The sequence below is a fragment of the Plasmodium relictum genome (assembly GCF_900005765.1).
Source record: "Plasmodium relictum strain SGS1 genome assembly, chromosome: 13".
In the NCBI taxonomy this organism is placed as follows: Eukaryota; Apicomplexa; class Aconoidasida; order Haemosporida; family Plasmodiidae; genus Plasmodium; species Plasmodium relictum.
The window spans coordinates 335,221-359,876 of NC_041691.1; the positions used below are offsets into that span (position 1 = coordinate 335,221).

Here is a 24,656-nt window from a genome sequence, read left to right on the forward strand (position 1 = left end):
TTATATAAAACCAAATCCTTCTTTTCCTTCCATAATAGCTCTGATTAATTTACTTTTTAACAGTTCTTTTGATGAATATTCAGGTAAATCAAGTTGGTTAAAGCATGTATGTGCAGTTGGGAGTCTATCTTCTCCATATGCTCTATAAATGATCATTTTTTGAGCACCTCTCATTCCCATTAGATTTTTAAATCCACCTAATGGTACTCTACTCGTTCCTGTAACAAATTGTAAAAAGGATGCCTTTTTATTTTCATCAAATTCTTGTAAAACCTCCCATAACCAAATTATTTGAATAGAATTGGGGGTATAATTATGATATTCTACATTTTCTTTTAAATCATTCAAATCTATTGTTGGTATCCCACTTATAAGCAATTCCAATTCTTTGTCATCAAAAATTGATATTAGTTTTGGTTGAATTAATTCTTTAAACCCATCCATAAAGGCCTCTAGCTGTTCTTTTATGCTATTAGTAACTTTTAATTCACATAATAACTCAATATATTTCTGTTTATTTTCATCAGTTACAGGAATGTTTCTACCATTTGGTATTAAATCGATAATTTTGGTTTTTCCGAATTCGTCAATTTCAGTACTAAAGTTTATTTCTAAATTTAAATCTTCTAATTTATATTCTGATATTTTAATTAAACTATTATAAAATTCAGGATCTACTGATTCCGCATCAGCAGGCAAAATTTTTCTTCCTAGCATATGCTTATAAAATGATCTACAGAAATAGGCATCAATTACTTGCCCATCATATATTGCTTTTGCAATAAATTTTCCAACAAATTTAAAAAAATGTAAATGATCAGGATTAATATATGATAAAGGGTTTGGATGATTAAATTCACTTTTTTTTCCTTCTCTACAAAATAAAGCATAATTTGGATTAAAAATTTCTTTAGCTAAAATAGAATACCATTCTCTTGTTAATCCACCTGCGTCTACTCCTTCTTCATTTTTAAAAGTAACAATAAGTTTTCCTTTTAAATCATTACCTGATTTATTTCTCAATTGATAATAAGAATCTGTAAAGACTTTTTCTCTTCTTATATTTAATCGTATTGGTTCACTTCTTATGCCAGATTTTAAATACTTTAATTTTTTTCTTAAATAATGCCTTTTATTTTCAAAATTAATGCAAGAAGATGTTAACTTTATCAATGATTTAAAATTATGATGCAGTAATATTGGGGTTTGTTTTATCAAACTATTAATAACTCTTCTATTTATATAAACAAATTTTATTAACTTTTTATGTCTACTGTTTATTGATCCTTCATTATCTTCTAATTTAATTTGTATATATTCATCTTCCTCTTCAACTTCTTTTTCTTTTGCATCTTCATATTCCTCTAAGTGGTAAAATTCTCTATTTATTTTTGCATTTTCCTCTGAATACTTGAAATTTAGATCATTATATACTTTATATTTTTCATTAATGCTTTCTTTAACAGTTTCATTTGCATCATAAAATGTTTCATAATCCGTAGATTTTTTTATATTTCTATTCTCTTTTCTTATATCATCCTCGAAATAGCCCATTTCCTCTCTTTTATTTTTATTTATTTCTTCTACATTATTATTATTATTCTCATCATTGGTTTTTTTCCTTTTAAATTTATTTATAAAATATTTTTCTACATTATTAAAAAAGGTTCCTTTTTCTGTTAAAGATTTATCTTTTTTATTTGCATCTTCACCTTTATTACCTTCTAATTCGTTTGTATCAATTTCTTTCTCTATTTTTAATGGATCATAGCTGATTCCTTTCCTTTTATATTGCTGATCTTCTTCTTCTTCTTCATCTTCCACACTTGGTTCCTTTTTCCTTTTTATTTTATTTAAATAAGTATAATTACTTGTTTTAAAAATCTTATTTTTAACCGAATCATACATTTCATTCGTAAAACATTTTTTTTTCTTATCATATATATTTATATAAAAGGGGCTGTCATCATAAGCTAATTTTTCATTAATTTTTATACTTTCGATATTTAAATTTGCCACTTTTTTTTCTAAATCTTTGAATTTTTTTAATTTATACTGAGAAACTAAAATAACTTCTTCTATAAATAGATAAGCTTCCATTAAGGGTAGCAAATAATTTAAAATAGTTGGAGGTGGCTCGTCGTCATTTTCTTTCTTTGTTTCTTCATTATTATTATTATCATTGTCATTTCTGCTTTCTATGTTATTTCTCATATTTATTTGCAAATTATTTTGTATATTATTACTTATACGATAATCGGAATCTGAAGAATTATGTGATGAAGATCCTGAATCAAATAAAGAAACATTTGGTTTTCCTGCATATATATTATTATTACCCTTTTGTGAAATATCATTTTCTAAATCGTTTTCTATATCACCTTTTTTAGTACTTATAATTCCATTTCTTGTATTGTTACATTTAAATTTGTAATTTTTGTCAATTAATGAATTATTGATAACTTGCATAGTTTTATTAAATTCTTCCCATAAGCAATCAATATTAATGGATAAAAAGAAATCGGCACATATATCGAATTTTGTTTCTTCACTTACTTTTTTATTCTTTTTTTCATTATTACTGCTTGATAAGCCTTTATCTTTATTATGTATATCATTTTTATCATTAATGTTATTAATTTCTTCAATCACATTTTCTTTACATGTATCATTAACCACATTATCTGTGTTATTAATATTATCATTAGAATTATTATTTGTATCATCATTATTTTTATTATCGTCACCTACGTTATCATTCAGAAAAGCACTTGTTTCTACATCTGCATTTGTCTCTTTTAAATTATTAACTTCTTCTGAGCTTTCATTTTTGGTTGATTCATATTTATTTGTTAAATTTTCTATTAGAGAAGGTGCATTAAATAAAATTGTAATTACTCTATAGAATGCTATTAATTTTTGTTCTAAACTATCTGAATGATCAACAGAATAAACATTAAAAGTCTTGTTATGAATTGAATGAATAATTTTTCTTAAATCATAAATTATCCTCTTTATTAATACATGAGTATGATATTTTAATGTTTGAATAATTAATTCTTTTAATTTATAATGTGAAAAAAACATAACCATTATTTGTGTTAATGAAGAAATATCTTGCTTATGTACTTGTTCTAAATTGCTATTATTCGTATTATTACTATTATTATTATTAGTATTTATCCATAAGAAATTTGTTTTATAATTACATATCAGTTTACTTAAATTACTTAAAGCGTCCATTGATATAACTTCTAATAAATAATATGGTTTTGTATTTGAATCATTTTTTTCTGTTTCATTATATTTTAAATTTCTTATATTTAATAGTAATTCTCTATTAATTTTTGATGTATGACTAAATTCTTTTAATTTATATTTTTGTTTCTTGTCTTTATTTTTCCCACTATTTTCTTTACTTATGGAAGCATTTTTTTCAACAGAACTACTATTTAGTAATGATGTGTTGTTAATGTCATCATCTTTTCTGAAATCATCTTCTTTGCTTGTGTTTTCATCATTCAAAATTTCTTCTAAATTTTCAGTATATACCCATCTAGTAAAATTTGCATAATTATAAAATTTTTTTCCACAGTTAATTAAAAGATTATATATGACAGATAACAAATGACTCATTAATTTTTTTGATGTTAAGTATAATGAAGAATTTAATAACTTGAATAAAATATTTATAGGATATTCATTTTTTGATTTATCAATTTTTTTATCAAAATTTTTGTTATGTATATGAAAAATATTTTTTTGATCCATTTTTAATCTTTTTCTTTTTAACTCATATTGCAAAATAACTGCTTCATCATCATTATATTTTTCTTCTAGTTCTTTTTCATTTTTGTTTTCATCTTCTTCTTCTTCCTCTTTTTCTCTTTCTTTACTTCCTAGTTTTTCTTCTTTTTCTTCATTTATTCTATTATAATTTTTTTTCTCTTCATTTTTTTCTTTTTTTCTTTTTAGTTTTTGTTCGATATCTTTAGGTATAAAGTAAGAAGGATGAATTAGCAAAGTTGAAAAAAAAGTAGTAATGTGTGGAATAGTAATAAGTAATGATTGTACTTGTTCTAAAACTCTTTCTGCTGATACAGAAGCTGTTGTTAAATAATTATCTGAAAATAAACCATAATTTTTTTTATTTACATTGTAATATAACATTTTAGGAGGAAAATGTAAAGAATTTAATGCAACGTATGAAGGGTTATTCTTCTTTCCATGTAAATCAACTGATGCAGTCCATAAAATATTCATAAATAGCTGAAGTGTATAAATTTTCGTTTTTTGATATGAACAAATTAAATTACAAAATAATGTAAACATAATTTTCTTATTTATTTCTTTTTTTAAAAATAATAATCTACATATATCGATTAAAGCCTGAGAAGATACAGGTTCTTCTAAGCATACATACAAAGATGAAATTTTAGAATTGTCTGAATCTAACTTATTTATAGAAGGAAATAAATTTTTTAGATATTTACTTAGTGATACATCCTCTTCTTTCTCTAAAGATTTATCATCATTCATTACATGATAATTATGATCAATATTGCTACTGTTTCTATTTTCGTTACTAAAATACAATCTTGATTCATTATTATTGTTATTACTGTTATTATTATTATTATTATTATTATTATTATTATTATTATTATTATTATTAGCAGTGTTATTAGTGGTATTACTATCATCTAAACGTAAATTAGGATTAGATGTATCAATTGATCTACTACCTAAAAAGTGATCAAGAAAACGAGAAACAGTAAGACTATCATAATTTTCATGCCCTGTATTTATCATTATAATTGGATTATTATTTTCATTATAAGTTATTCTAATAAAATTATTTCGTTGCATGTTATTAAGAGTATTTCTTAAGGGAATATTCAAACGACGCCTACTATTAATGATATTTCTATTGGTTGTGCTGAGTGTGGTTCTGTTATTTCTTGTATTTCTATTATTATTATTTAATGTAACAAGATTATTATTACTACTGATATTATTATTTATACTATTATTTATATTATTATTATCATTATTATTATTTAAATTGTTTGATGTACTTCTTAAAACATTGCTTGTAATTCTTTCTTGGATATCATTTCTTATGCTATTTATTCTACTAGCAATGTTAGAATTATCTGTGCTTACATTAATACTTGGTGTAGTGTTATTATTATTTCTCACATTAGTACTTGAATTTATAATATCATTATTTGTATTATTTTGCCTACTTCTATTGTTTATACTTAAATTATTAGAACGACCATTTAAAATTACTAATCTTAAATTCCTTGCCTCTTCTATCATTTCCTCTGTCAATGTTCTTATAAATCTTATACTTGCTGTAGATAACACATCTCTTCTTAATTCAGGTGTTAGAGAATCTATGAAAGATATATTTGTTTCGTCTTGTAATTCATTTCTTTGACTTTTGTTTCCTATAATTCTCTTTTTAATCTCTGATCTTACGCTAGATGGTAATGCTTCTAAATAACTTTTTTTTATACTATTATAAATAAGGAGATTTCTTTCTTTTTCATCAAGATTTGTACTATTTTCATTATTCGTTATACTTTCAACATTTACACCATTTTCATTATTCGTTATATTTTCAACATTTGCACCATTTTCATTATTTGTTATATTTTCAACATTTGCATTATTTTCATTATTTATTACTTCTGAAACGTTCACATTACTTTCAATATTCGTAATATCTTCAATATTTAAATCCCTTTCACCATTTACAATGTTTTCAACATTATTAATGCTTTCTACATAAATATTGCTTTCAGTAGAATTTATATTACGAGGATCATCATCTAAATTTTCTGATATATTATTGTTTGTATTATTAGTTATAATACCTCCTATGTTCGCATTTAATTCATTATTGTTTTCAGATGATAAATTTTGCTGCACTTTTTTAAATTCTTTAAATTTTAGATAATTTTTATATATTTCAATGGATATGTTTTTCTTATTTATTATATTTTCTTGCGCCTTTTCATTTATGCCTGCTAATGTAATATTCTTTAAATGCTGAATTATAATTTCGTCTATTAAATTATTTGGTAATTCAATGAGAAAGGATCTATCAACATTTAGGAGTTGTAAAAATTGATTTTCATTTATTCCTAATGAACAGCATATTATAAGAATAGATTCATTTTTAAGAACATTATCAAACAATTCTTCATAATTTATATTTTTATAATCTTCATTTTCTACATTTTGTTCATTATAGTTTACATTATTTTGGACAATAGTATCTTCATGTAAATTAGCTTCATTCAAGTTTTCTTGCAAATTATTATTTTGATTATTGGTTGTGCTTATTTGCACATTTTCAATTTGATCATTTTGTTCTAATGATTCTATATTTGCAATATTATTGGAATTGTTTTCATTTATATCAGTTTCATCTTTTATTTTAGGTATTTGTTTTGAATCCTCATTTATCTTATGATTGGTTAAATTATCATTGGTTGATTTATTTTCGTTGTTCAAAATTGATAAATTTTCATTTTCATTTTTGTTTGGGCTTTTGTTTTCTTGATCCTTTTCATCATCTTTTTTTTCTTTTATTTGTCTTTTCATATTTTGGATTATTTTATTTTTTTCTTCAATTAAATTTTCAAATGGTAAATTTATGTGAACTTTAGGAATAGTCTTGCATAATTTGCTGTATATCATATTACAAATACTACTTTTTAATTTTTTATCATTATCCAAAACTGTATCAACCAAACTAAACTTTTCTTCATTTTTTGTATTTTTCTTGTTTATATTTTCTTTTTTTTCATCCTTTATATTTTTGTTCTTTGTGTGATTAGTATCTGCGTTGAAATCAGATACAGTTCTATCATTATTATTATTATTATTGTTACGATTATGTATATTGCAACTAGAATTAAAATTAGTAATATTTTCAACTTCATCTAAATAAGAATAGCTATTTTCATTATTTACTTCTTCATTATTGTTATTTATATGGCATTCTGAATCTCTAGTTGCTTCATTTATATTATTTCTTATAATACTAGAGGGAAAATAAATATTTCTATTATTGTTAGTATTATTTTCACTTATATTATAATTTCGAATACTATTATATAAATTTCTCAAGTTATTATTTGTATGATTCATATTCCTGTTTACTATATTGGCTCTAGAGTTTGAAGAATTATTAGAAATTGGTTGCATGGGAATATTATTTATTCTATCAAAATTAATATGATAAAAAGTGCAATTGTTTTCGTTCACAGCGTTATTATATGGATCATTTTCATTAGTAGAGTTTTCATTTATATTAAAATCATTGTTGTTATTTGTAATATTATTATTTCTTACTATATTAGATGCATTCGTTAATTCTATGTTACTATTTCTATTTTCATTACTTCCCCTATCACTATTTAATAATAAATTAGAGCAAAGTTGATTCATTAATGTGAGTATATTAGCATTGGTTGGCATGCTATTTATTTCTTCAGAGTTATTGTTACTGCTATTATTATTTACCAGTAATCTTTGTTCTAACCTATTTTCATTATTTGTTTTTTCTACATGATCGCTATTCAAAGAATTGTTCTGATTTTCTGGAGATTCGGTATTAATCCTCGCTGCCTCATTTAAATATAATATACTATTATTTTCATTAATTAAAGAATTTAAGTCTCCGTTATAAGAACTATAAAAGTGATAATATAAATCAATTAAACCAATATCATTTTCATTTATATTGTTAAGATTTAGTAAACCTTCTGAAGAGTTAATTCTATCACTTATTGCCATATTTTCATTGCTTCTAACATTTTTAATGTTTGACGTGTTTTTTATATCTTCCTCATTATTATCATCTGAATACATGTTTTTATTAACTGTATTTTCATTATTTATATCATTTTCCTTAATTTGTTGATGGCTATTTATTTCACTAATCTTGAAATTTTCTTTTATCATTTTACTATCCTCTTTACCATTTTTTTTTTTGTTCTCTTCATTTTTATTTATAAAATTATTATTTTCTTGTAATTTACTTTTTTCTTCATTACTTAGTATACTAGTATATTCATTAGTACTATTATTATTGTTAATATTATTATTCTCAAGTAAGTCATTATTATCATTATTCACATTATTAAAACCATTAGTATTAGTGTCACCGTTATTATATAAATTACTTCTAATATTACTTTTTGTATCATCATTTTCATTAACATTAATATTTATATTATTTGTTAAATCATTATTAATGGCGTTTTGCGTTACTATTTCAGAATTAAACATAGCATTTGAATTATCAGAATTATTTGTGTTTTTCTTAACGTTTGATGAAGAATTTAAAAGAGGAATGTTTTGATTATTCCTATTATCACTAACAGCATCATTTAAATTATTCTCTGTTATATTATTTTCATTTGCATAAAAGATATTATCACCCTCATTATTAGTTTTATTATTTTCTTTTATATTATTACTATTTAATAAACTTACGGAATTAATTCCATTTATTATTTCATCATTATTTACATTTTCTACTTCATTATTGTCATTATTATTGAAATTGATGTTATTTCTATTACTATTTTCACAATCATCGATATAGTCATCATTGTATTCATCTATATCATCATTAATATTATAAACACCATCTTCCTCTAGTAGAGTATCTAATATTTCATGTTGATTTTCATTACAATTTAACAAAGAGTTGTTGACATTTATTTCAGTATCCATTAAATCTTCGTTATTATTATTTGTTCTTCCATTATCGTTATTTTGATTGATACTAAAACAACTATTGTTGCCATCAATTTCTTCTTCTTCTTCCTCTTCATCATCATCGTCATCGTCGTCGTCTTCGTCATCATCGTCATCGTCATCATCATCGTCGTCATCATCGTCATCATCATCATCATCATCATCGTAGTCTTCTGTTTCATCCATTTCTCTAATTCTATGAGTACTCTGTACATCTAAATCGTTACTGCTGCATGATCCTAAATCTAATCGAGAAACTATATTATTATTATTGTCATCATTATTTGATAAATTCTCTTCATTTTCATCAATTTCATGTGGTAATAATAAATTATTTGAGTTATCATATATTTGATCTTCATCTATTACATTTCTGTCTTGTACTAAATATGCATGAACATGTAAACCTCTATTATTTTCATTTTCATTACTATTTCTTTCTCTTCTATTTTCATCTTCTATCTCAATTTCGTCATATTCTTCTTCATCTAATGCTTCTTCATCTTCATCTAGTTCATCTTCATCCATGTCATCATCTTCGTCTTCAATATCTTCATCTTCTATGTCTTCATCATCATCAATTTCTTCTTCTTCATCTCCATCTTCATCAATTTCATCTTCTCCATCTTCATCAATTTCTTCTTCTTCATCTTCATCAATTTCTTCCTCTTCTTCTTCCTCTTCATCATGATCGTTTGTTTCTATTTCGTTTTCACCATCAATATGGGAACTTTCATTATTTTGTTCTGGATCCAGATCTTCATTTAAATTACTATTGATATTATCTCTCTGTTCAAAATAATTCTGTTCATTAAATAACTCCTCATTTTCATCTTCATCTTCATCTAAGTAGTCATCATCCATTTCTTCTTCATACTCATAACGAATATCATCGTCATCATCATCATCATCATCATCAGTATCATCATTGTTAAAAATAAAGTGCTCTTCATACGAAATAACCGAATCAACAGAATAAGGAATATCTGAGCATTCTGAATTATTATTACTTGAATCCGATCTAAAACGAACATATGATGGATTTAAAAAGGTAACATAGGAAATATTTTTTCTTCTTTTATTTCTTTTTATTTTTCTTATTTTCTTATTTTTTTTTTCATTCAATTTATTCAGCTTTATCATACATAATTTGTTATTCTTTGTTTTTATAGGATACCCCAAAATTGGTGCTGATGTTAAAACAGATAAGCAGCGAATTATAGATGTAGCTATATTGACAAAATCTTCTTTTGTATAATCTAATTTATTTAATAAGTTACATAAAGAATGGCGAAATAATATTAAATGTTCTCTACTATAAAAAAATGTTTTGTTATTTTCATCTTTTTTCTCTCTTTTTTCTTCGTCATCATTATTATTATTTCTATTACTATCATCATCATTATTATTATTTCTATTACTATCATCATCATTATTATTTCTATTATTACCATTATTATTATTACCATCATCATTATTATTATTATTATTATCGTTATTATTATTATTATTATTATTATTATTATTATTATTATTATTATTATTATTATTATTATTATTATTATTATTATTATTATTATTATTATTATTATTATTATTATTATTATTATTATTGTTATTATTATTATTATTATTATTATTATTATTATTATTATTATTATTATTATTATTATTATTATTATTATTATTATTATTACCATTATTATTATTATCTTTATTATCATTGTTATTATCATCATTATTTTCATTATTATTATTATCATTATTACCTTTATTATCATCATTATTATCACTGTCATTATTATTATTATCATCATTATTATTATTATCATTATTATTTCTATTACTGCTGTTATTGTTACTATTATTACCTTCAATATCATTCTTACCATCATTATTATTATTGTATTTCGTGTTCTTATTATTCTTCTCATTTTCCTCTTTTGAACTATTTTCTCCTTTTTTATGAATACCTTCCTTAGAAAAAAATTTTGCCGTATTTAAAATTTGCTTTTCTTCAAGTATGCTATTCTTCTCAACATTAATATTTTGTTCATTAACTAATTTATAAAGCAAAGAACTAATTGCATAAGAAAAAACGTCTATTACATTAGAAAAAACATTTTCCACATTTTTTTCATTTTTAATTATGGGATCCTTTTTTTTTTGAAAATTTGAATAAATTTTTAATAAATGCATTATTTCTAATACTACTTTTTTGTGCACATAATAACTAGAATTGTGTATGTCAAAAATTAATTGAATAAAGTTAAGAATATGCTTTACATATATAAAATTTTTTGATTCATAATTACTTAACGAAGAATAATAATTATCAATATTTTTAAATTTTTTTTTAAAATTATTTTTTGTAAAAGAGCTATATAATATTGGATGACTGAGACAAATAAATTGCGGCAATATTCTTTTAAATAAAAAGATTAAAAAGGGAGTAAATACTATATTATTTGAATTATTAACATTAGAAACATAGTTTATTAAATCAATATTCTGAATATCTGTTATATACTTCTTTTCATATATAAATGGGAATAAACAGCTTCTAAAGGTAAAATTAGATAAATCAAATAGTGAATAGTATTCCATGTAGTTTTGTAGATAATATTCCGAAATTTGCTTATAATCATGTGTATTTGAGGAATCGCTTCGTATTAATTTATTTATGATACTTGACACTTGTGTATTGTATTGAGATATTTTGTTTTCTTTTAATGAATTCTTCATTATATCTTCATTTTTTTTTAATAAAATGGCATTTAAATCACCATTGTTACCATTTATTGGATTATCATTATTAGATATGTTCGAATTTATAACAATATCATTGGTATTTTTGTTTCTAATAGCTGTGTTATTGTTAGAAAGAGAACAATTAGCATTTACCTTATTTTCTTTACTTATATAATCTATATTGTATGAAAAAAAACTATCATTACACAGCATTTCTCCTTTAAAATTATACATATCATAATCTTTTTGAAAGAAGGTTTTTATAATTTTATGATTAAAGGATGATGGAACTTTAATTAAATAAGCAATTAAATGCTTAAATGTTTTTAAAATTAAATTAACAATAAATAGCATATTATCAGCAGTTAAAGCAAACGGATACATAACTTTATATTCTAACTCATTATCAAAATCAACATCATTCCCATATATTTCCATTAATTTTTTATTAAATTTAAGTCTTTCTTCTTTTTCACTTAATTTAGTTAATCTCGTTTTACTTTGAATAATAGTAAACAAATTTAAAAAATCAAATAAGGTAGATAATATATAGAAATTATAAAAATTATTTTTAATTTGATATTTTTTTAAGTATTTTGTACTGTTTGCTGTTTCAGATAACATATATATAGATTTTATATTTTCAGGTATTGGAAAGAAATTTAAATAATATTTATTGTGTTTATTAATATTATTATTATTTTCATTTATATTAATATCTTTCGGAGATTTTGTTTTTTTTTTATTTAAATATGGAATAGAACTACTATTTCTATTTATGTTTGATGAATCATACTGTTTACTTTTTTCTCCATTTAATGTGCTTTTCAATATACTGTTATGATCATTCTCAGTTTCCTTACTTTTCTTTTGTTTTTCTGTTTTTATAATTTTTAAAATATTATTATTATTCAATTTATCTAGACTAATATTTGCTTTTTGCTCTATGTTAGAATTGTTATTGACTTCATTTTTCTCAATATTTATTGGTAATTTCAAATTATTTCTATCTTTATTGTTGTGCATATTAAATATATAAGAATTAATATTTAAACTTTCTAATTCATCTCCTTTATTCTTCTTTACATATTTTAAGTTAGGAAAAAAACATAAGGAACTTAAAATATCTTCATAAATTTGTGGATTTTTAAAAATGAATGGATATAATGCTTCATTTAATTCATTTAATGACACACCTAATGCATTTGAAAAATTTTTATTTTCAATTGCTTTTAAATCATTTTCTCTCATGAAGCATCTAACGGGAATTCCATGACATAGGAAATAAGATTTAATGCTATATTCAATTCTATTGGCAATAACATAATTATCAGTGAAACATTGAATTAATATATTTATTATTATTATTAGCATATCTTTGAATTTCGCTTGCTTTGATATAGTTAAAAGAATACCTAAACTATTTCTACTCATATTATTTAGTATTAAATCATTTAAATCAAAATAAGATAGCCTTGGTTCTGAATAATTAGAGCGTTCTTTATTTTTTTCATCTATACAATAATTAGGAATGGTATTTATATCTTTAATACTATTAGCATAATCATTATTATCATTTTCATTAAAATTTTTTTCTTCATTAATACCATTTTTACTTAAGTTCAAATTTATAATATTCTCATTTACAAATAATTTATCACATTTTGCAGAATAATTTTTTTCTTCCAATTTTTTTTGCTTATTTTTTCTTTTTTCTTCTATTTGAAAAAGTTTTTTAAAATTCTTATAAATATTTGGAGGGGAATATGATATAAAAAATATAACATTATTATATGTAGTTGTTAAATACTCAATAATTTGTAAAATACTTAAACATAAATGAGAATTATAGCCTTTAAAATAATATAGTGTATCAATACATATTTTTATTATATTATGTTGTTTTTCTGGGGATATATATCTTATATTTTCAATATTTGTTTCATAAAAATTTTGATTAGTGCCGTTTTTTTTATCACTTTGATTACAACTTTTTTCTATTTTATTAAAATTAGTTTTATTTAATATGTTATTTTTTTCCATTTTTGAAAAATTCATATTTTTTTCTTCACTTAGTTTCTCCTCTTTTTGCTTTTTTATTATTTTTTTATTTTTATCGTTAAAATTATATAAAGAATAGTTGATAATAATTTTATGTAAGCACATATATAGTGGTGCATAAAAACAAGGTGGTTTTGAGTAAAGAGCAATAAATTTATTTTCATCATTTTCTATACATAAATTATTTGCCGTTTTTTGTACAGTTTCTGAATTATCTATATCAGCCAAATTCCAATATGGAATCAATAAATTATGTGTTTCAATACTTTTATTTATTACTAAACCCTTGTTATACATTATGTTTATTTTTTCTTTTTTATTTGTATTACTTATATTACTAACGACGTTATTATTACCATTTTGATCATCATTATTTTGTCTTACAATATTATGAGTAGAACAATTTGAAATATTTCCATTTTCAACTAAAGTATCTTCTTTTATGATGTTGCAGTTTTGTTCATTTGCATATGAAAAACAATTTTCAAAATTTTCGGAATTTATATCGGAATGTTCAAGGTTACTAGAATTTGGTTTATTTGATGGTAATATTTTGTTATATTTTCTTTTTCTTTTATTTTTCTCCTGATTTCGTTTTGAGGAATCGTTATCACTTGCGCGAGTCTTAGTATTGCTAATATTATTTCCTACTCCATGCATATCTAGAAAACCTTCCATCTTTTTTGTATTTCCATTTTGAATATTTCTATTTTTTTCTTGAGTCAAATAATAATTAGAATTATTTTCTACATCTTTTAAATAAGTAACATTAAATTTTTGTATAAAGAAAATGCAATAATCTAGAATATTTCTATCTATATGAAGAATTAAATTCTTTGCTATATTATACTTATGAATAATGTTGTATAAAGTAAAAAATAACATATATAAACAGAAATGGTAAGAATATATTTCCATATCTTTTTGTGATTCATATATTATATCCATATCACCTTTAATATATTTGGTACCATATATAGATTCTTTATCATCATTTAATTCATTACCTATTTCTTGATCATTATTCTTTTCCTTATTTAATTTATTATTTTTAACTGAATTTTTTTCATCAACAATATCACTACCTTGATAAAATACAGTAGTATTATCATCACTATGATTACTTGTATCATAATTATTTAGTTGATAGTCTACCAATAAATCATTAATTATATTATTTCTTCTATTTTGACTACTGCTATTGTTCATATTATTTGAATTATTATTATTTGAAATGTTATTTGAATTATTAGAGTCATTATTCGTTCTATTATTCAATGTTACACTTTCTACGTGTATGATATTATTATTATTATTACTATTACTATTATTATTATTATTATTATTATCATTAGCATTAGCATTATTATTGTTATTATTACTGTTATTCGCAGTAGTAGTATTAACATTGTTTGATGACAAAATATGATGATCACACGAATTTTCAATATTTCTACCTTCTAGTACTTTATTCTTATTTATATTTTTGTTTTTTGTTTCTAGTTTTGTATTAGTATTCTCGTTTTTTGTACTTTTATTTTTCTTTTTATTAAAATGCATAAATGAATGATGACAATGATAGAAAGGTTCAATAGGAAAATTTTCGTCATTTTTTAAAGTCTTAATTTTTTTTGATATATTTTCAATAAAATAATACAAAATAATGATTTTAACATCTTGATGATTAAATATTCTACTTTTATTACTATTTTTGTCATGTATTGTTTTTCTATATTGATCTAGAAACAATTTTACAGTTTTTTTATCTATATCTATAACAAGAAAACTCAAATATAAATTCATAAAGGACAATTCATTATATGGTATAGTAATCATTATATTTATGAGCATATTGAAAATATATTTATAAATGTATTGTTTTAACAATAAATATTTTTCTTCATCCCAAAATTCTTTTATGGTATTATTCTCTTCGTATGTACGAAATAAATTTGTTTTTAATAGTTTTAAATAATACTGTAAATAAAAAATCATATTTCTTTTACTATTTGGGTCCATTATAGTTTCATAGTAATAAATTCTTGCATGTGTTGATTTTGCTTTTGCTTCTCTAAGAATTTCGTACATAAATGGAAATTTTTCTAGTACATCTTTATCATCTTTATAAAAATGTTCTTTATTATTAGAATTTTTATTGTTATTATTATTATTATTACTATTATTATCTATTACCTTATTTTCACTTTCATTTGCATTTTCGCTTATGTTTTCATTTTTTCTATCTTCATTATCTGTTTTTTTATTACTTGTATTAGAATTTTCTTCACTACTATTTTCATCACATTCAGAATAGCAAAATTTCTTATTTTCTCTTTTCCTTTCAGATAAAGATTTTTCCTTGTTCAAATTTAAAAAAAACTCCTTTTCTTTAGCTCTATCAAGATAATTTAAAGTACAATCTAAATCAGTTGTTCCTGAATAATTTAAACAATCATAAATAGTTTTTTCATCAAATCCCATATATCCCCACTCTTCCATTATATCTACATTTGGATAATTAAATGCATCTTTTTCTTTTTCCTTATTTCCAATATTTTTTTTTTCTTTACATTTTTCTTTCATCCAAAATTCTAAAATTTTGGGTTCTATTTCCGTAGAATGATGAATAAATTTTAAAATAATTTTTAAGAAAGTATATATTATATTATTATTAAAATTTATATATATATTATTCTTGCCTAGATTGTTAATTTTAACACTTGTACTATTAATATATGTCAACCACATAAATATATTATTGGATATTTCACACTTTACTGATCTTATTGTGTTAATAATATCAAAAAAATCTAAGCAAAATAAAAAATTATTATTATAACTAAATGTATTTTTTTTCTCTTTTTGTTTTTCTCCTTTTTTTTTTTCAGATATATTATTACAATCATCAGAAAAATTTTTGCTTTTGTTATTTTTGACATATTTGTTTGATGAATTTGGAGAAGTATTCTTTTTATTATTATCAACATTTATATTATTAGGAATATCATCATTTTCAACATTTCTATCATTGGTGGCATTTTCTTCTTTAATTATAGTAGTATTATTATTCTCATCTTTAGTATTATCTAAATTAGAATTACACTCATTAAGATTTACTTCTTGTTTTTCTTTTTTACCTTTTATATCATTATTTTCATCACCATTTATATTTATTCTGCTTCCATTCCCATTTAAAGTATAATTAAATTCTTCATTCAGAATGTTTTCTTTAATATCTTTGTTTTCCTTATTTTTTATGTTTTCTTTTTCTTTTTCTTTTTCTTTTTCTTTTTCTTTTTCTTTCTCATGATTATTTTTAAAATTACTGTGGATTCTTGTAAGAGGATGCAACATTTTGGAACAAAATAAAATTAAATTAAATTTTCCTATATTTATTAAGCTAATAAAAAAATCTAAAAAAGCATTTATGGCTTTAACAGTAATTTGTAAATATATTTTTACACTATTTATGTCATAATCAGAATAATACTGCATTAATCTTATAATGTAACGAACAAAATAAGTATTGGTACATGTGTAATTTTTGCTTACATGTATAGGAATATAATTAGTATACTTGGAATTAATATTTTGCTTATTTTCCTTTTTTTTTTTATAATATAATGCTAACAATGATATATATACACTCATTACATAATTAAACATATTAAAAATAAAATCAAATGTTCCTACTTTATATAATAAATCTAAAAAATAAAAATAGCTAATAAATTCTAATTTGTTATCAGAAAGTAATTTATGTAAAATATTTATTAACTCCGAAATATATTTTATAGTTTTTATTGGGGTGTAATTTTCTATATGAATTAAAACATTTACAAATTTTTTTTCATTTAAAAAATTGTTTGAAGAATTTTCCTCCTTGTTGTCACTGTTTTTAATATTAGAGTTTTCCGATGTATTCATATTACATACGTTATTTATATTTCCATTATTGTCACATATGTATATTTTATTATATTTATTCAAATTATCATTAATACATTTATTCATAAAATTTAGGTTGTTTAAAGTTTTCAAACCATTTTCATTAAAGTTATTTGTGTCAACATCATTTAAATTATTATCATTAATACTGAACGTATTACCACTATCAGCATTTTCTAATAAATTAATATTATTTGAATTATGATTCAAATTCATTTCTTTGTTTGTACTTTTATTATTTAAAATGTTTTTATTTGGTATTATAGAAACGCTAGAAAAGTTAAAATTATATTTTTTAAATAATATTTCTTCCATATAAAAACTTTCTGGATAAAAGCTATCAATTTTTTCAACATGATAATTCATAAATGGAGAATATGAATAATCGTACAAGTTGTAATTTTTATCTAATTTTTTATATTCAACATTATTCAAGGAATCATTATTATTATTGCTGTTACTATTGCATGTAGTATTTTTATTTTCTTCTAAAATAGGATCATTATTATAATTGTGTTTCATACTATTTTGCTGTGCAATATTTGGATTGATTTTTGATATTTTTTTTGCATGATTTTTAAAATTATTTTTTGATATATTATTATTATTATTATTATATTTATTCTTTTTTTCATTCGCTTTATTTAAATAATTAATTTTTTCTATTGTTATATTATCTGATAATATGCTGTAAATACTATTTGGATTCATGCATGAATTTTCTTGTATTGGTTTACTAACCAATGGAATATTCATCATACATTTTGTTAAGCATCTAATAATACAAAGAATATGTTTTTGTTGTAAAACATTATAAAAAATATAATTTGGACTAGTTTTTATTTTCATTTGTCGAGTATGGCATGCTAAGTTAATCATAATAAAAAATTTTTTAATTACTACTAGTAACGATCGTAAACTTTCACACATTACATATTTAGATTCATATGGATAACTTGTATGCATATTAATATCTTTGTCATCAATATAATAATCATTATAGTTGGGATTCATAGATTTTAAATTGTTTGTTTTATCATTTTCTGATTTAATGTTATTTTTTTTTTCATAGCTATTATTGTAAATGGAATATATTTTGGAAATATTTTGATTATAAAAAAAATCTTCATTTATATCATTTATACTACAGTTATTATAATTATTATTTGTATTACTACTATTATCATTGATTTTATCATTATTTTTATTATTATTACAGTTATCATTTAGTCTATTATTATTACTAATTAATTCACTATATATACTATTATCATTGCTTATATCATCTGTAATGATATCTTTCTTTACAGAAATCTTTTTAACAGAATCTTCCGAACTGGAAAAATACTTTTTAAACTTGCATTTCTCTTTCTTTTTATAACTAACAACATCTGATGGAATTTTAACATTTTTATGAATATAAGAATTAAATTCTGATAAAACTTGAGAAAAAGTATATTTATATATTGTTTTATAAACCCTGTCTTCATTGTCCAGCATGCTAAGATGATCAGTTAATTTGTAATCATCTATATTATCTTTATCACATATAAAATGAGTTTTATTTTCTTTATTACTTAAATCATATAAATTATTATTAACTGAATAACAGTATAATGAACGAGTAGAACCAAATAAGTTATACAATAAATAATCTGATTTATTTTGATTGTTTCTAATAGTTCTTTTTACATGCTCATGTACACATATTTTATCTTTTAAATGTAAAAAGATGTTATTATTTAAATCATTAGTTTGATAAAAATAAAGAGTAAAATAAAAATCAAAAACACTTTCAATTGTTACTAGTACATCAGAAAAAACTTCTAAAATTTTCCTATTTGATAGCTCTGGTGAATCATACAATTTTTCTTCATTTCCATATAATCCTTTCGCATCAGAATAAGCAGAAATTAAAAAATATAAAATATTAAATAACTGAGTAATATTGCACAAGAGCATCTTATTACGATCAATAAATGGTCCAGAAAAAAAATCAGTATTTAAATATTTATTATTATTTTTATTTTTCCTTAAAATTGCTGACTTTTTAGCTATTATTATATTTTCACTTAAATCAAAATAAAAAGTATTTTTTAATATTAAGTTAATGTACTGTATATATAATATAAAATTACTGTAATTATAAAGAGGGAATAAAAACTGATTATATATATTCTTAAAGGATGAATATAAATAAATTTTCATAATAAAAGTATAAATTGGGTGATATTCAAAAATATGAACATAATTTGGTGGTAAGCTTATTAAATTGGCAAAAGCCATTAAAAATTTTAGACCATTTAATTTAATGAATGTTTTTATCCATGAACTTTTCATATATGATAAAATACATCTACATATAATAGATAATCTATCTAAAAAAAAGTTATCTCTTCTATATTTATATCTATCTATATTTAAATCTTTTAACTGCACATCATGTAATTTTTTAATTGATGATTCCACATGTTTTTCTACATAATTATAATCTAAACACTTCCAATACCCTAGATTTAATCCTTCTATATATAATCTTTTCAATAATTTTACATGAAATGTTAAGAAATCTTTCATTACAAATCCATAATTTTCTAGCTCATTAATAATATTTCCTATAGATACTGCAATATCTCCAAATCTATCAAAAAAGAAATAATCAGTTTTTATCACGAAGTGAAATAAGTTATATATTGGTGTATAATTTAATTTTTTCATAGAGGATTTTCCAATACTATGAATAAACATTAAAGATAATAAAGAAGGAACATATATTAAAACTGTTTCATCTTTTAAATTTTCTTCTACAATACTATGCAGCATAATGTTTAAAATCCCTTCTTTTAATAAAGTAGACAAAATAGTTGGGTCTTCGTATATGTGTTCATATATAAAACCTAAAATGTAGCCATAAAGGCATAAACTAAATTTATGAGGATATTTCAAAATATACTTAATTATTTTAACAGAAATATAGTTATTAGTAAATATATCAAGCAAGGTATCTGTTGGTGAATAACCTTTTAAGGCTAAGTTTAAAGCTTTTAAAATCATCTTAATTATTTTTACTCTCTCTTCATAAATATGTAATTTTAACCAAAATGAGAATCTATTCAAAAGAATGTCATCAGTAGTATCTGCATTAATATCATATTTTTTAAAAAGATTTATTAATTTTATATCATTTGAAGAAAATATAGTATTATCATCATATTTTTGAACAATGCTTTTTCCTTTATTTATATTTTTATTTTTTTCTACATTATTATCATTACTAATATTTTGATTATTTAAAATAGTATTATCATTATTTATAATATTATTATTTATAGATTTATTCTCTGTAAAATTACATCCATTTATATTTATCTGTTGAACACAATCATTAACTAAATTAACAGTATTCTTACGTTTCTTTAAATACATCTCTATATCATCTTTTGATTCAATAAAATATTCATCATATTTATTATAATTAAATGGTTCAAAATAATACTTCAGAAAATCCTTCCTATTCATATAATAAAAACTATCTGATATCATAAAAATTTCATACTGAAAGCGAGATAACAATATTTTATATAACTCTTCTTCATCTCTTACTGTGAAATAAGAATTCGGAGTAAAGTCAAGCAACGTTTCCATTATTCTTAATAGCAAATGAACTATTGGTAAGTTAAGCGTATAACCATCCAATAAATAATAGGGAAAATTTTTTAAAGTGTTTTGTTGGGCTATAGTTAAAATAGGGCAAGGCTCCATTATGCATGTGTGATATAAGGTTAATAATTGCAACATCATAGATATTTTTTTTTTTTTTCTTCTAAATTCTTTAAAATAATTTTTTGTCATTTTTTTAAATTCACTTTCACCAGTTTTCTTACAATTTTTAATATTATTTATAATGACCTCTTCACTTACGTAATTATCGTAATTTATTTCACCTCTATTATTTCCTGTTCTTTCATTTTCTTCACTGTTAACCATATTATTATTACTACGAATATTAATGTCATCAGCATTATTTATATAATCAAAAATATTAATATTATCTTCATTATTTATATCATCTGTATTATTTATATAATCAAAAATGTTCATATTATCAACAATATTCATGTTAACTTCATTATGCATATTATCAAAAACATTCACTGAATCATCATTACCACTATTATTTTCATTATGTGTTGTATTAGTATTATTTATATTGTTATTATTATTATTATTTACCACATCAACATTACTAGTATCATTTATATTTCCATTCATATTATTTTGATGAATTTGTTCATTTTCATTTTCTCCAATACTTAAAGGATATGACAGATTATTTCTTATTACATTATTACCATTAGATAAATTCGATGCAAGAACATTAGGAGAAATTAAATTCAAATTTTGATTATTTCCATTATTTTCTATAGAAATTAAATTATTATTAGATGTATCATTTTGTTCATTTATTATATTAGATTGATGAACTAAATTGTTTTCATTAGAACGATATCCCAAATTAGTTTGATTAATTTCATTATTTAATAAGGGAACTATATTTTGTGAAAATGAGTTATTAAAAGATGTGCTACTTTGTTCATTGAAATTATTTTGATTATTATTAAAAGTTTGTGATGTACATGAAAGATTATTTACATCGTTATTTCTACTGTTTACATTTGGTAAAACTTCACTCGTTGAATTGGGTTGATTGTTTTCATCTAAAATACTATTATTGTTACTATTAATTATATCGTTATTTTTAACATTTACATTATCAATGTTATTGCAATTATTGTTATTAGAAGAAGAATTTTGATCTAAATGCTTTTTAATAAAACATGAATTAATATAGTTTGTGCTATACATTTCTTCTTTATATTCATTCATTATATATAATGGACATATATCTTTTTGTATAGAATACGAAGATAAAAAATAGTTCAAATAATATTTAAAAATACTAATGAATAAACCACTATGCAAACGTAATCCTAGTATATCCGAAACAAGTTTATAATGTAAATGAGATTCTATTGCTGTTGTTAACAGGTCGAAAATAATATGTAACGTATTAAAATGGATATATTTATGATATTTCAAAAAATATAAAAGTTCTTGTAAAAATATACTATTACTTGCAATAATTTGTGGATATAATATAGAATTAATTGATAGGGAACCAGATATAATTAAATATCTCAGATTAAATAATTTTTTTCTATATTTAGGGCATACTAATCCTAAATAAATTCTTAATTTATGTCTTAAATCAAACAATTTTTTTTCATAAATTTTATATTTCTTGACAATGGTATCAAAAGCATTTTGTAAAACTTTTTTTGCTTCATTATACTTAACTTGTTTAGGAAAAATAGAAGTAAATGGTATTTCATTATCATCAATATTAAGATATATTTTATTTAAATCTAAATTATAATCAATTAAATCAAGAAAATGCTTATTTTCAATTTTATAATAAATATTATTCATATATTTTTTATTTGATGTATCATGCAAATAATATAACACTAAACCAGAAACATAATTGTTATCATTTATTCTACTAATATCATTGTTGATGTAAGGATGAAGATAATTAGGAACAGGTATGTTAATCAATGAAGAAAGAAAATTTACAATTTCATTTATTTTATTTTCATTTTTTTTTGTTTTTTTAATAAATAAGTAATATATGTTTAAAATTTGTGCCGATAAAATTGATATTTTGGGATTAAAACTCCATAGAAGTACTAACAAATGATCTAATGAATTATATTTTGATTTACTTAGACAGTTGTCTAATATATAATAGGTAAATCTTAATATTTCTTCAATTAGCAAATCCGATGGAATAAATGAATCATCACTATTTTCTTTAGTATCACCTTTTTCGTCATTATTATTATCATTACCTATTTTATTTATATTATTACTATTGTTATTATCAGTTTCACAATTTTTTTTTATTAAATTATCGTTTGATTTGCAAATATCTTCTTTAATATTTTTTTCTTCTTTATTTAATTTATTATGTATTATATACTTGTGCAGCAAATCATCAAATCTATTTAGGACTGGTGCCCATGCGATTATGTCTGATTTTAACCATATCCAATCGACAAAAGGAAATAAATGATCTAATAAATTTTTATTATCACATGTTGATAAAATATGAATAAAAAATTTTTCTTCTTCACTTATTTTGTCTAACATTAATATGAAATTATCATCTTTTGGAATTTGAATTTTCATTTTTTACTCATAATTATATATAAATAAAAAAAACAATTTTATATATTAAAAAGGAAAAAAAGAAAAAAATAACATAATTTTATGAAAAGATAAATAATATAATTTTACATAAAAAAATAAAAAAAATCCTATAAATTAATATATAAAATTTTAATTCAATAATACTATAAAGTTTTATAAAAAAAGCATACATGTATATTTTATAAAATTTATTTCATATATTTACATAATAGAAATACATTTATATAAATAAAACATTTTAAAATAAAAAAAATATATAATTTAAAATAAGATAAAATTAAAATAAAAGATTTATTAAATAAAAAAACATATAATTATTTTTATTTATAAATGAATATATATATATATATATATATATATATATAAATGAATATATTGATATATATATTTATTTTTTTTTTTTTAAATTAAAAATGCATTTTATTAAAATTCAAAACAAAAAAGGATATATATAGAAAGATGTAAGCTATTTACAAGAAAAAAAAAAAATACAAATTAATTTAACAGATATATGAATACGTACATATATATGTAGATTAATTAAGAAATGAATAATTTAATATTTATATAACTTAAAAGAAAAGAATTAATATAGTATACTTTATATAGAATTATATAAAATTAACACAATTACATATTTAATAAGAAATATGTTAGTATTTTTTTTTTTCATAATTATTATATAATAACATATATATCATTTAATTTTTTTTTTTTTTCTTTTATAATTTTTTTTTGGCAAAAATACTTATGTTTTAAAATTTCTTAAATTTAAAGAAAAATTGTGATTTTTTTTTTTTCAACGTGTGCATTATATAAAAAATACAATAAGAAATAAA

The 24,656-nt window shown here is 21.2% G+C and overlaps 1 protein-coding gene across 1 annotated transcript; it reads right to left on the reverse strand.

The window, feature by feature from the left end:
- On the reverse strand, positions 1-23,796 carry PRELSG_1308400 (E3 ubiquitin-protein ligase, putative; the record flags this gene model as incomplete). Its single annotated transcript, XM_028678604.1, has 1 exon — positions 1-23,796. The coding sequence occupies one exon, from the start codon at positions 23,794-23,796 to the stop codon at positions 1-3; it is 23,796 nt and encodes a 7,931-aa protein (XP_028535733.1).
- Positions 23,797-24,656: the final 860 nt, after the last annotated feature.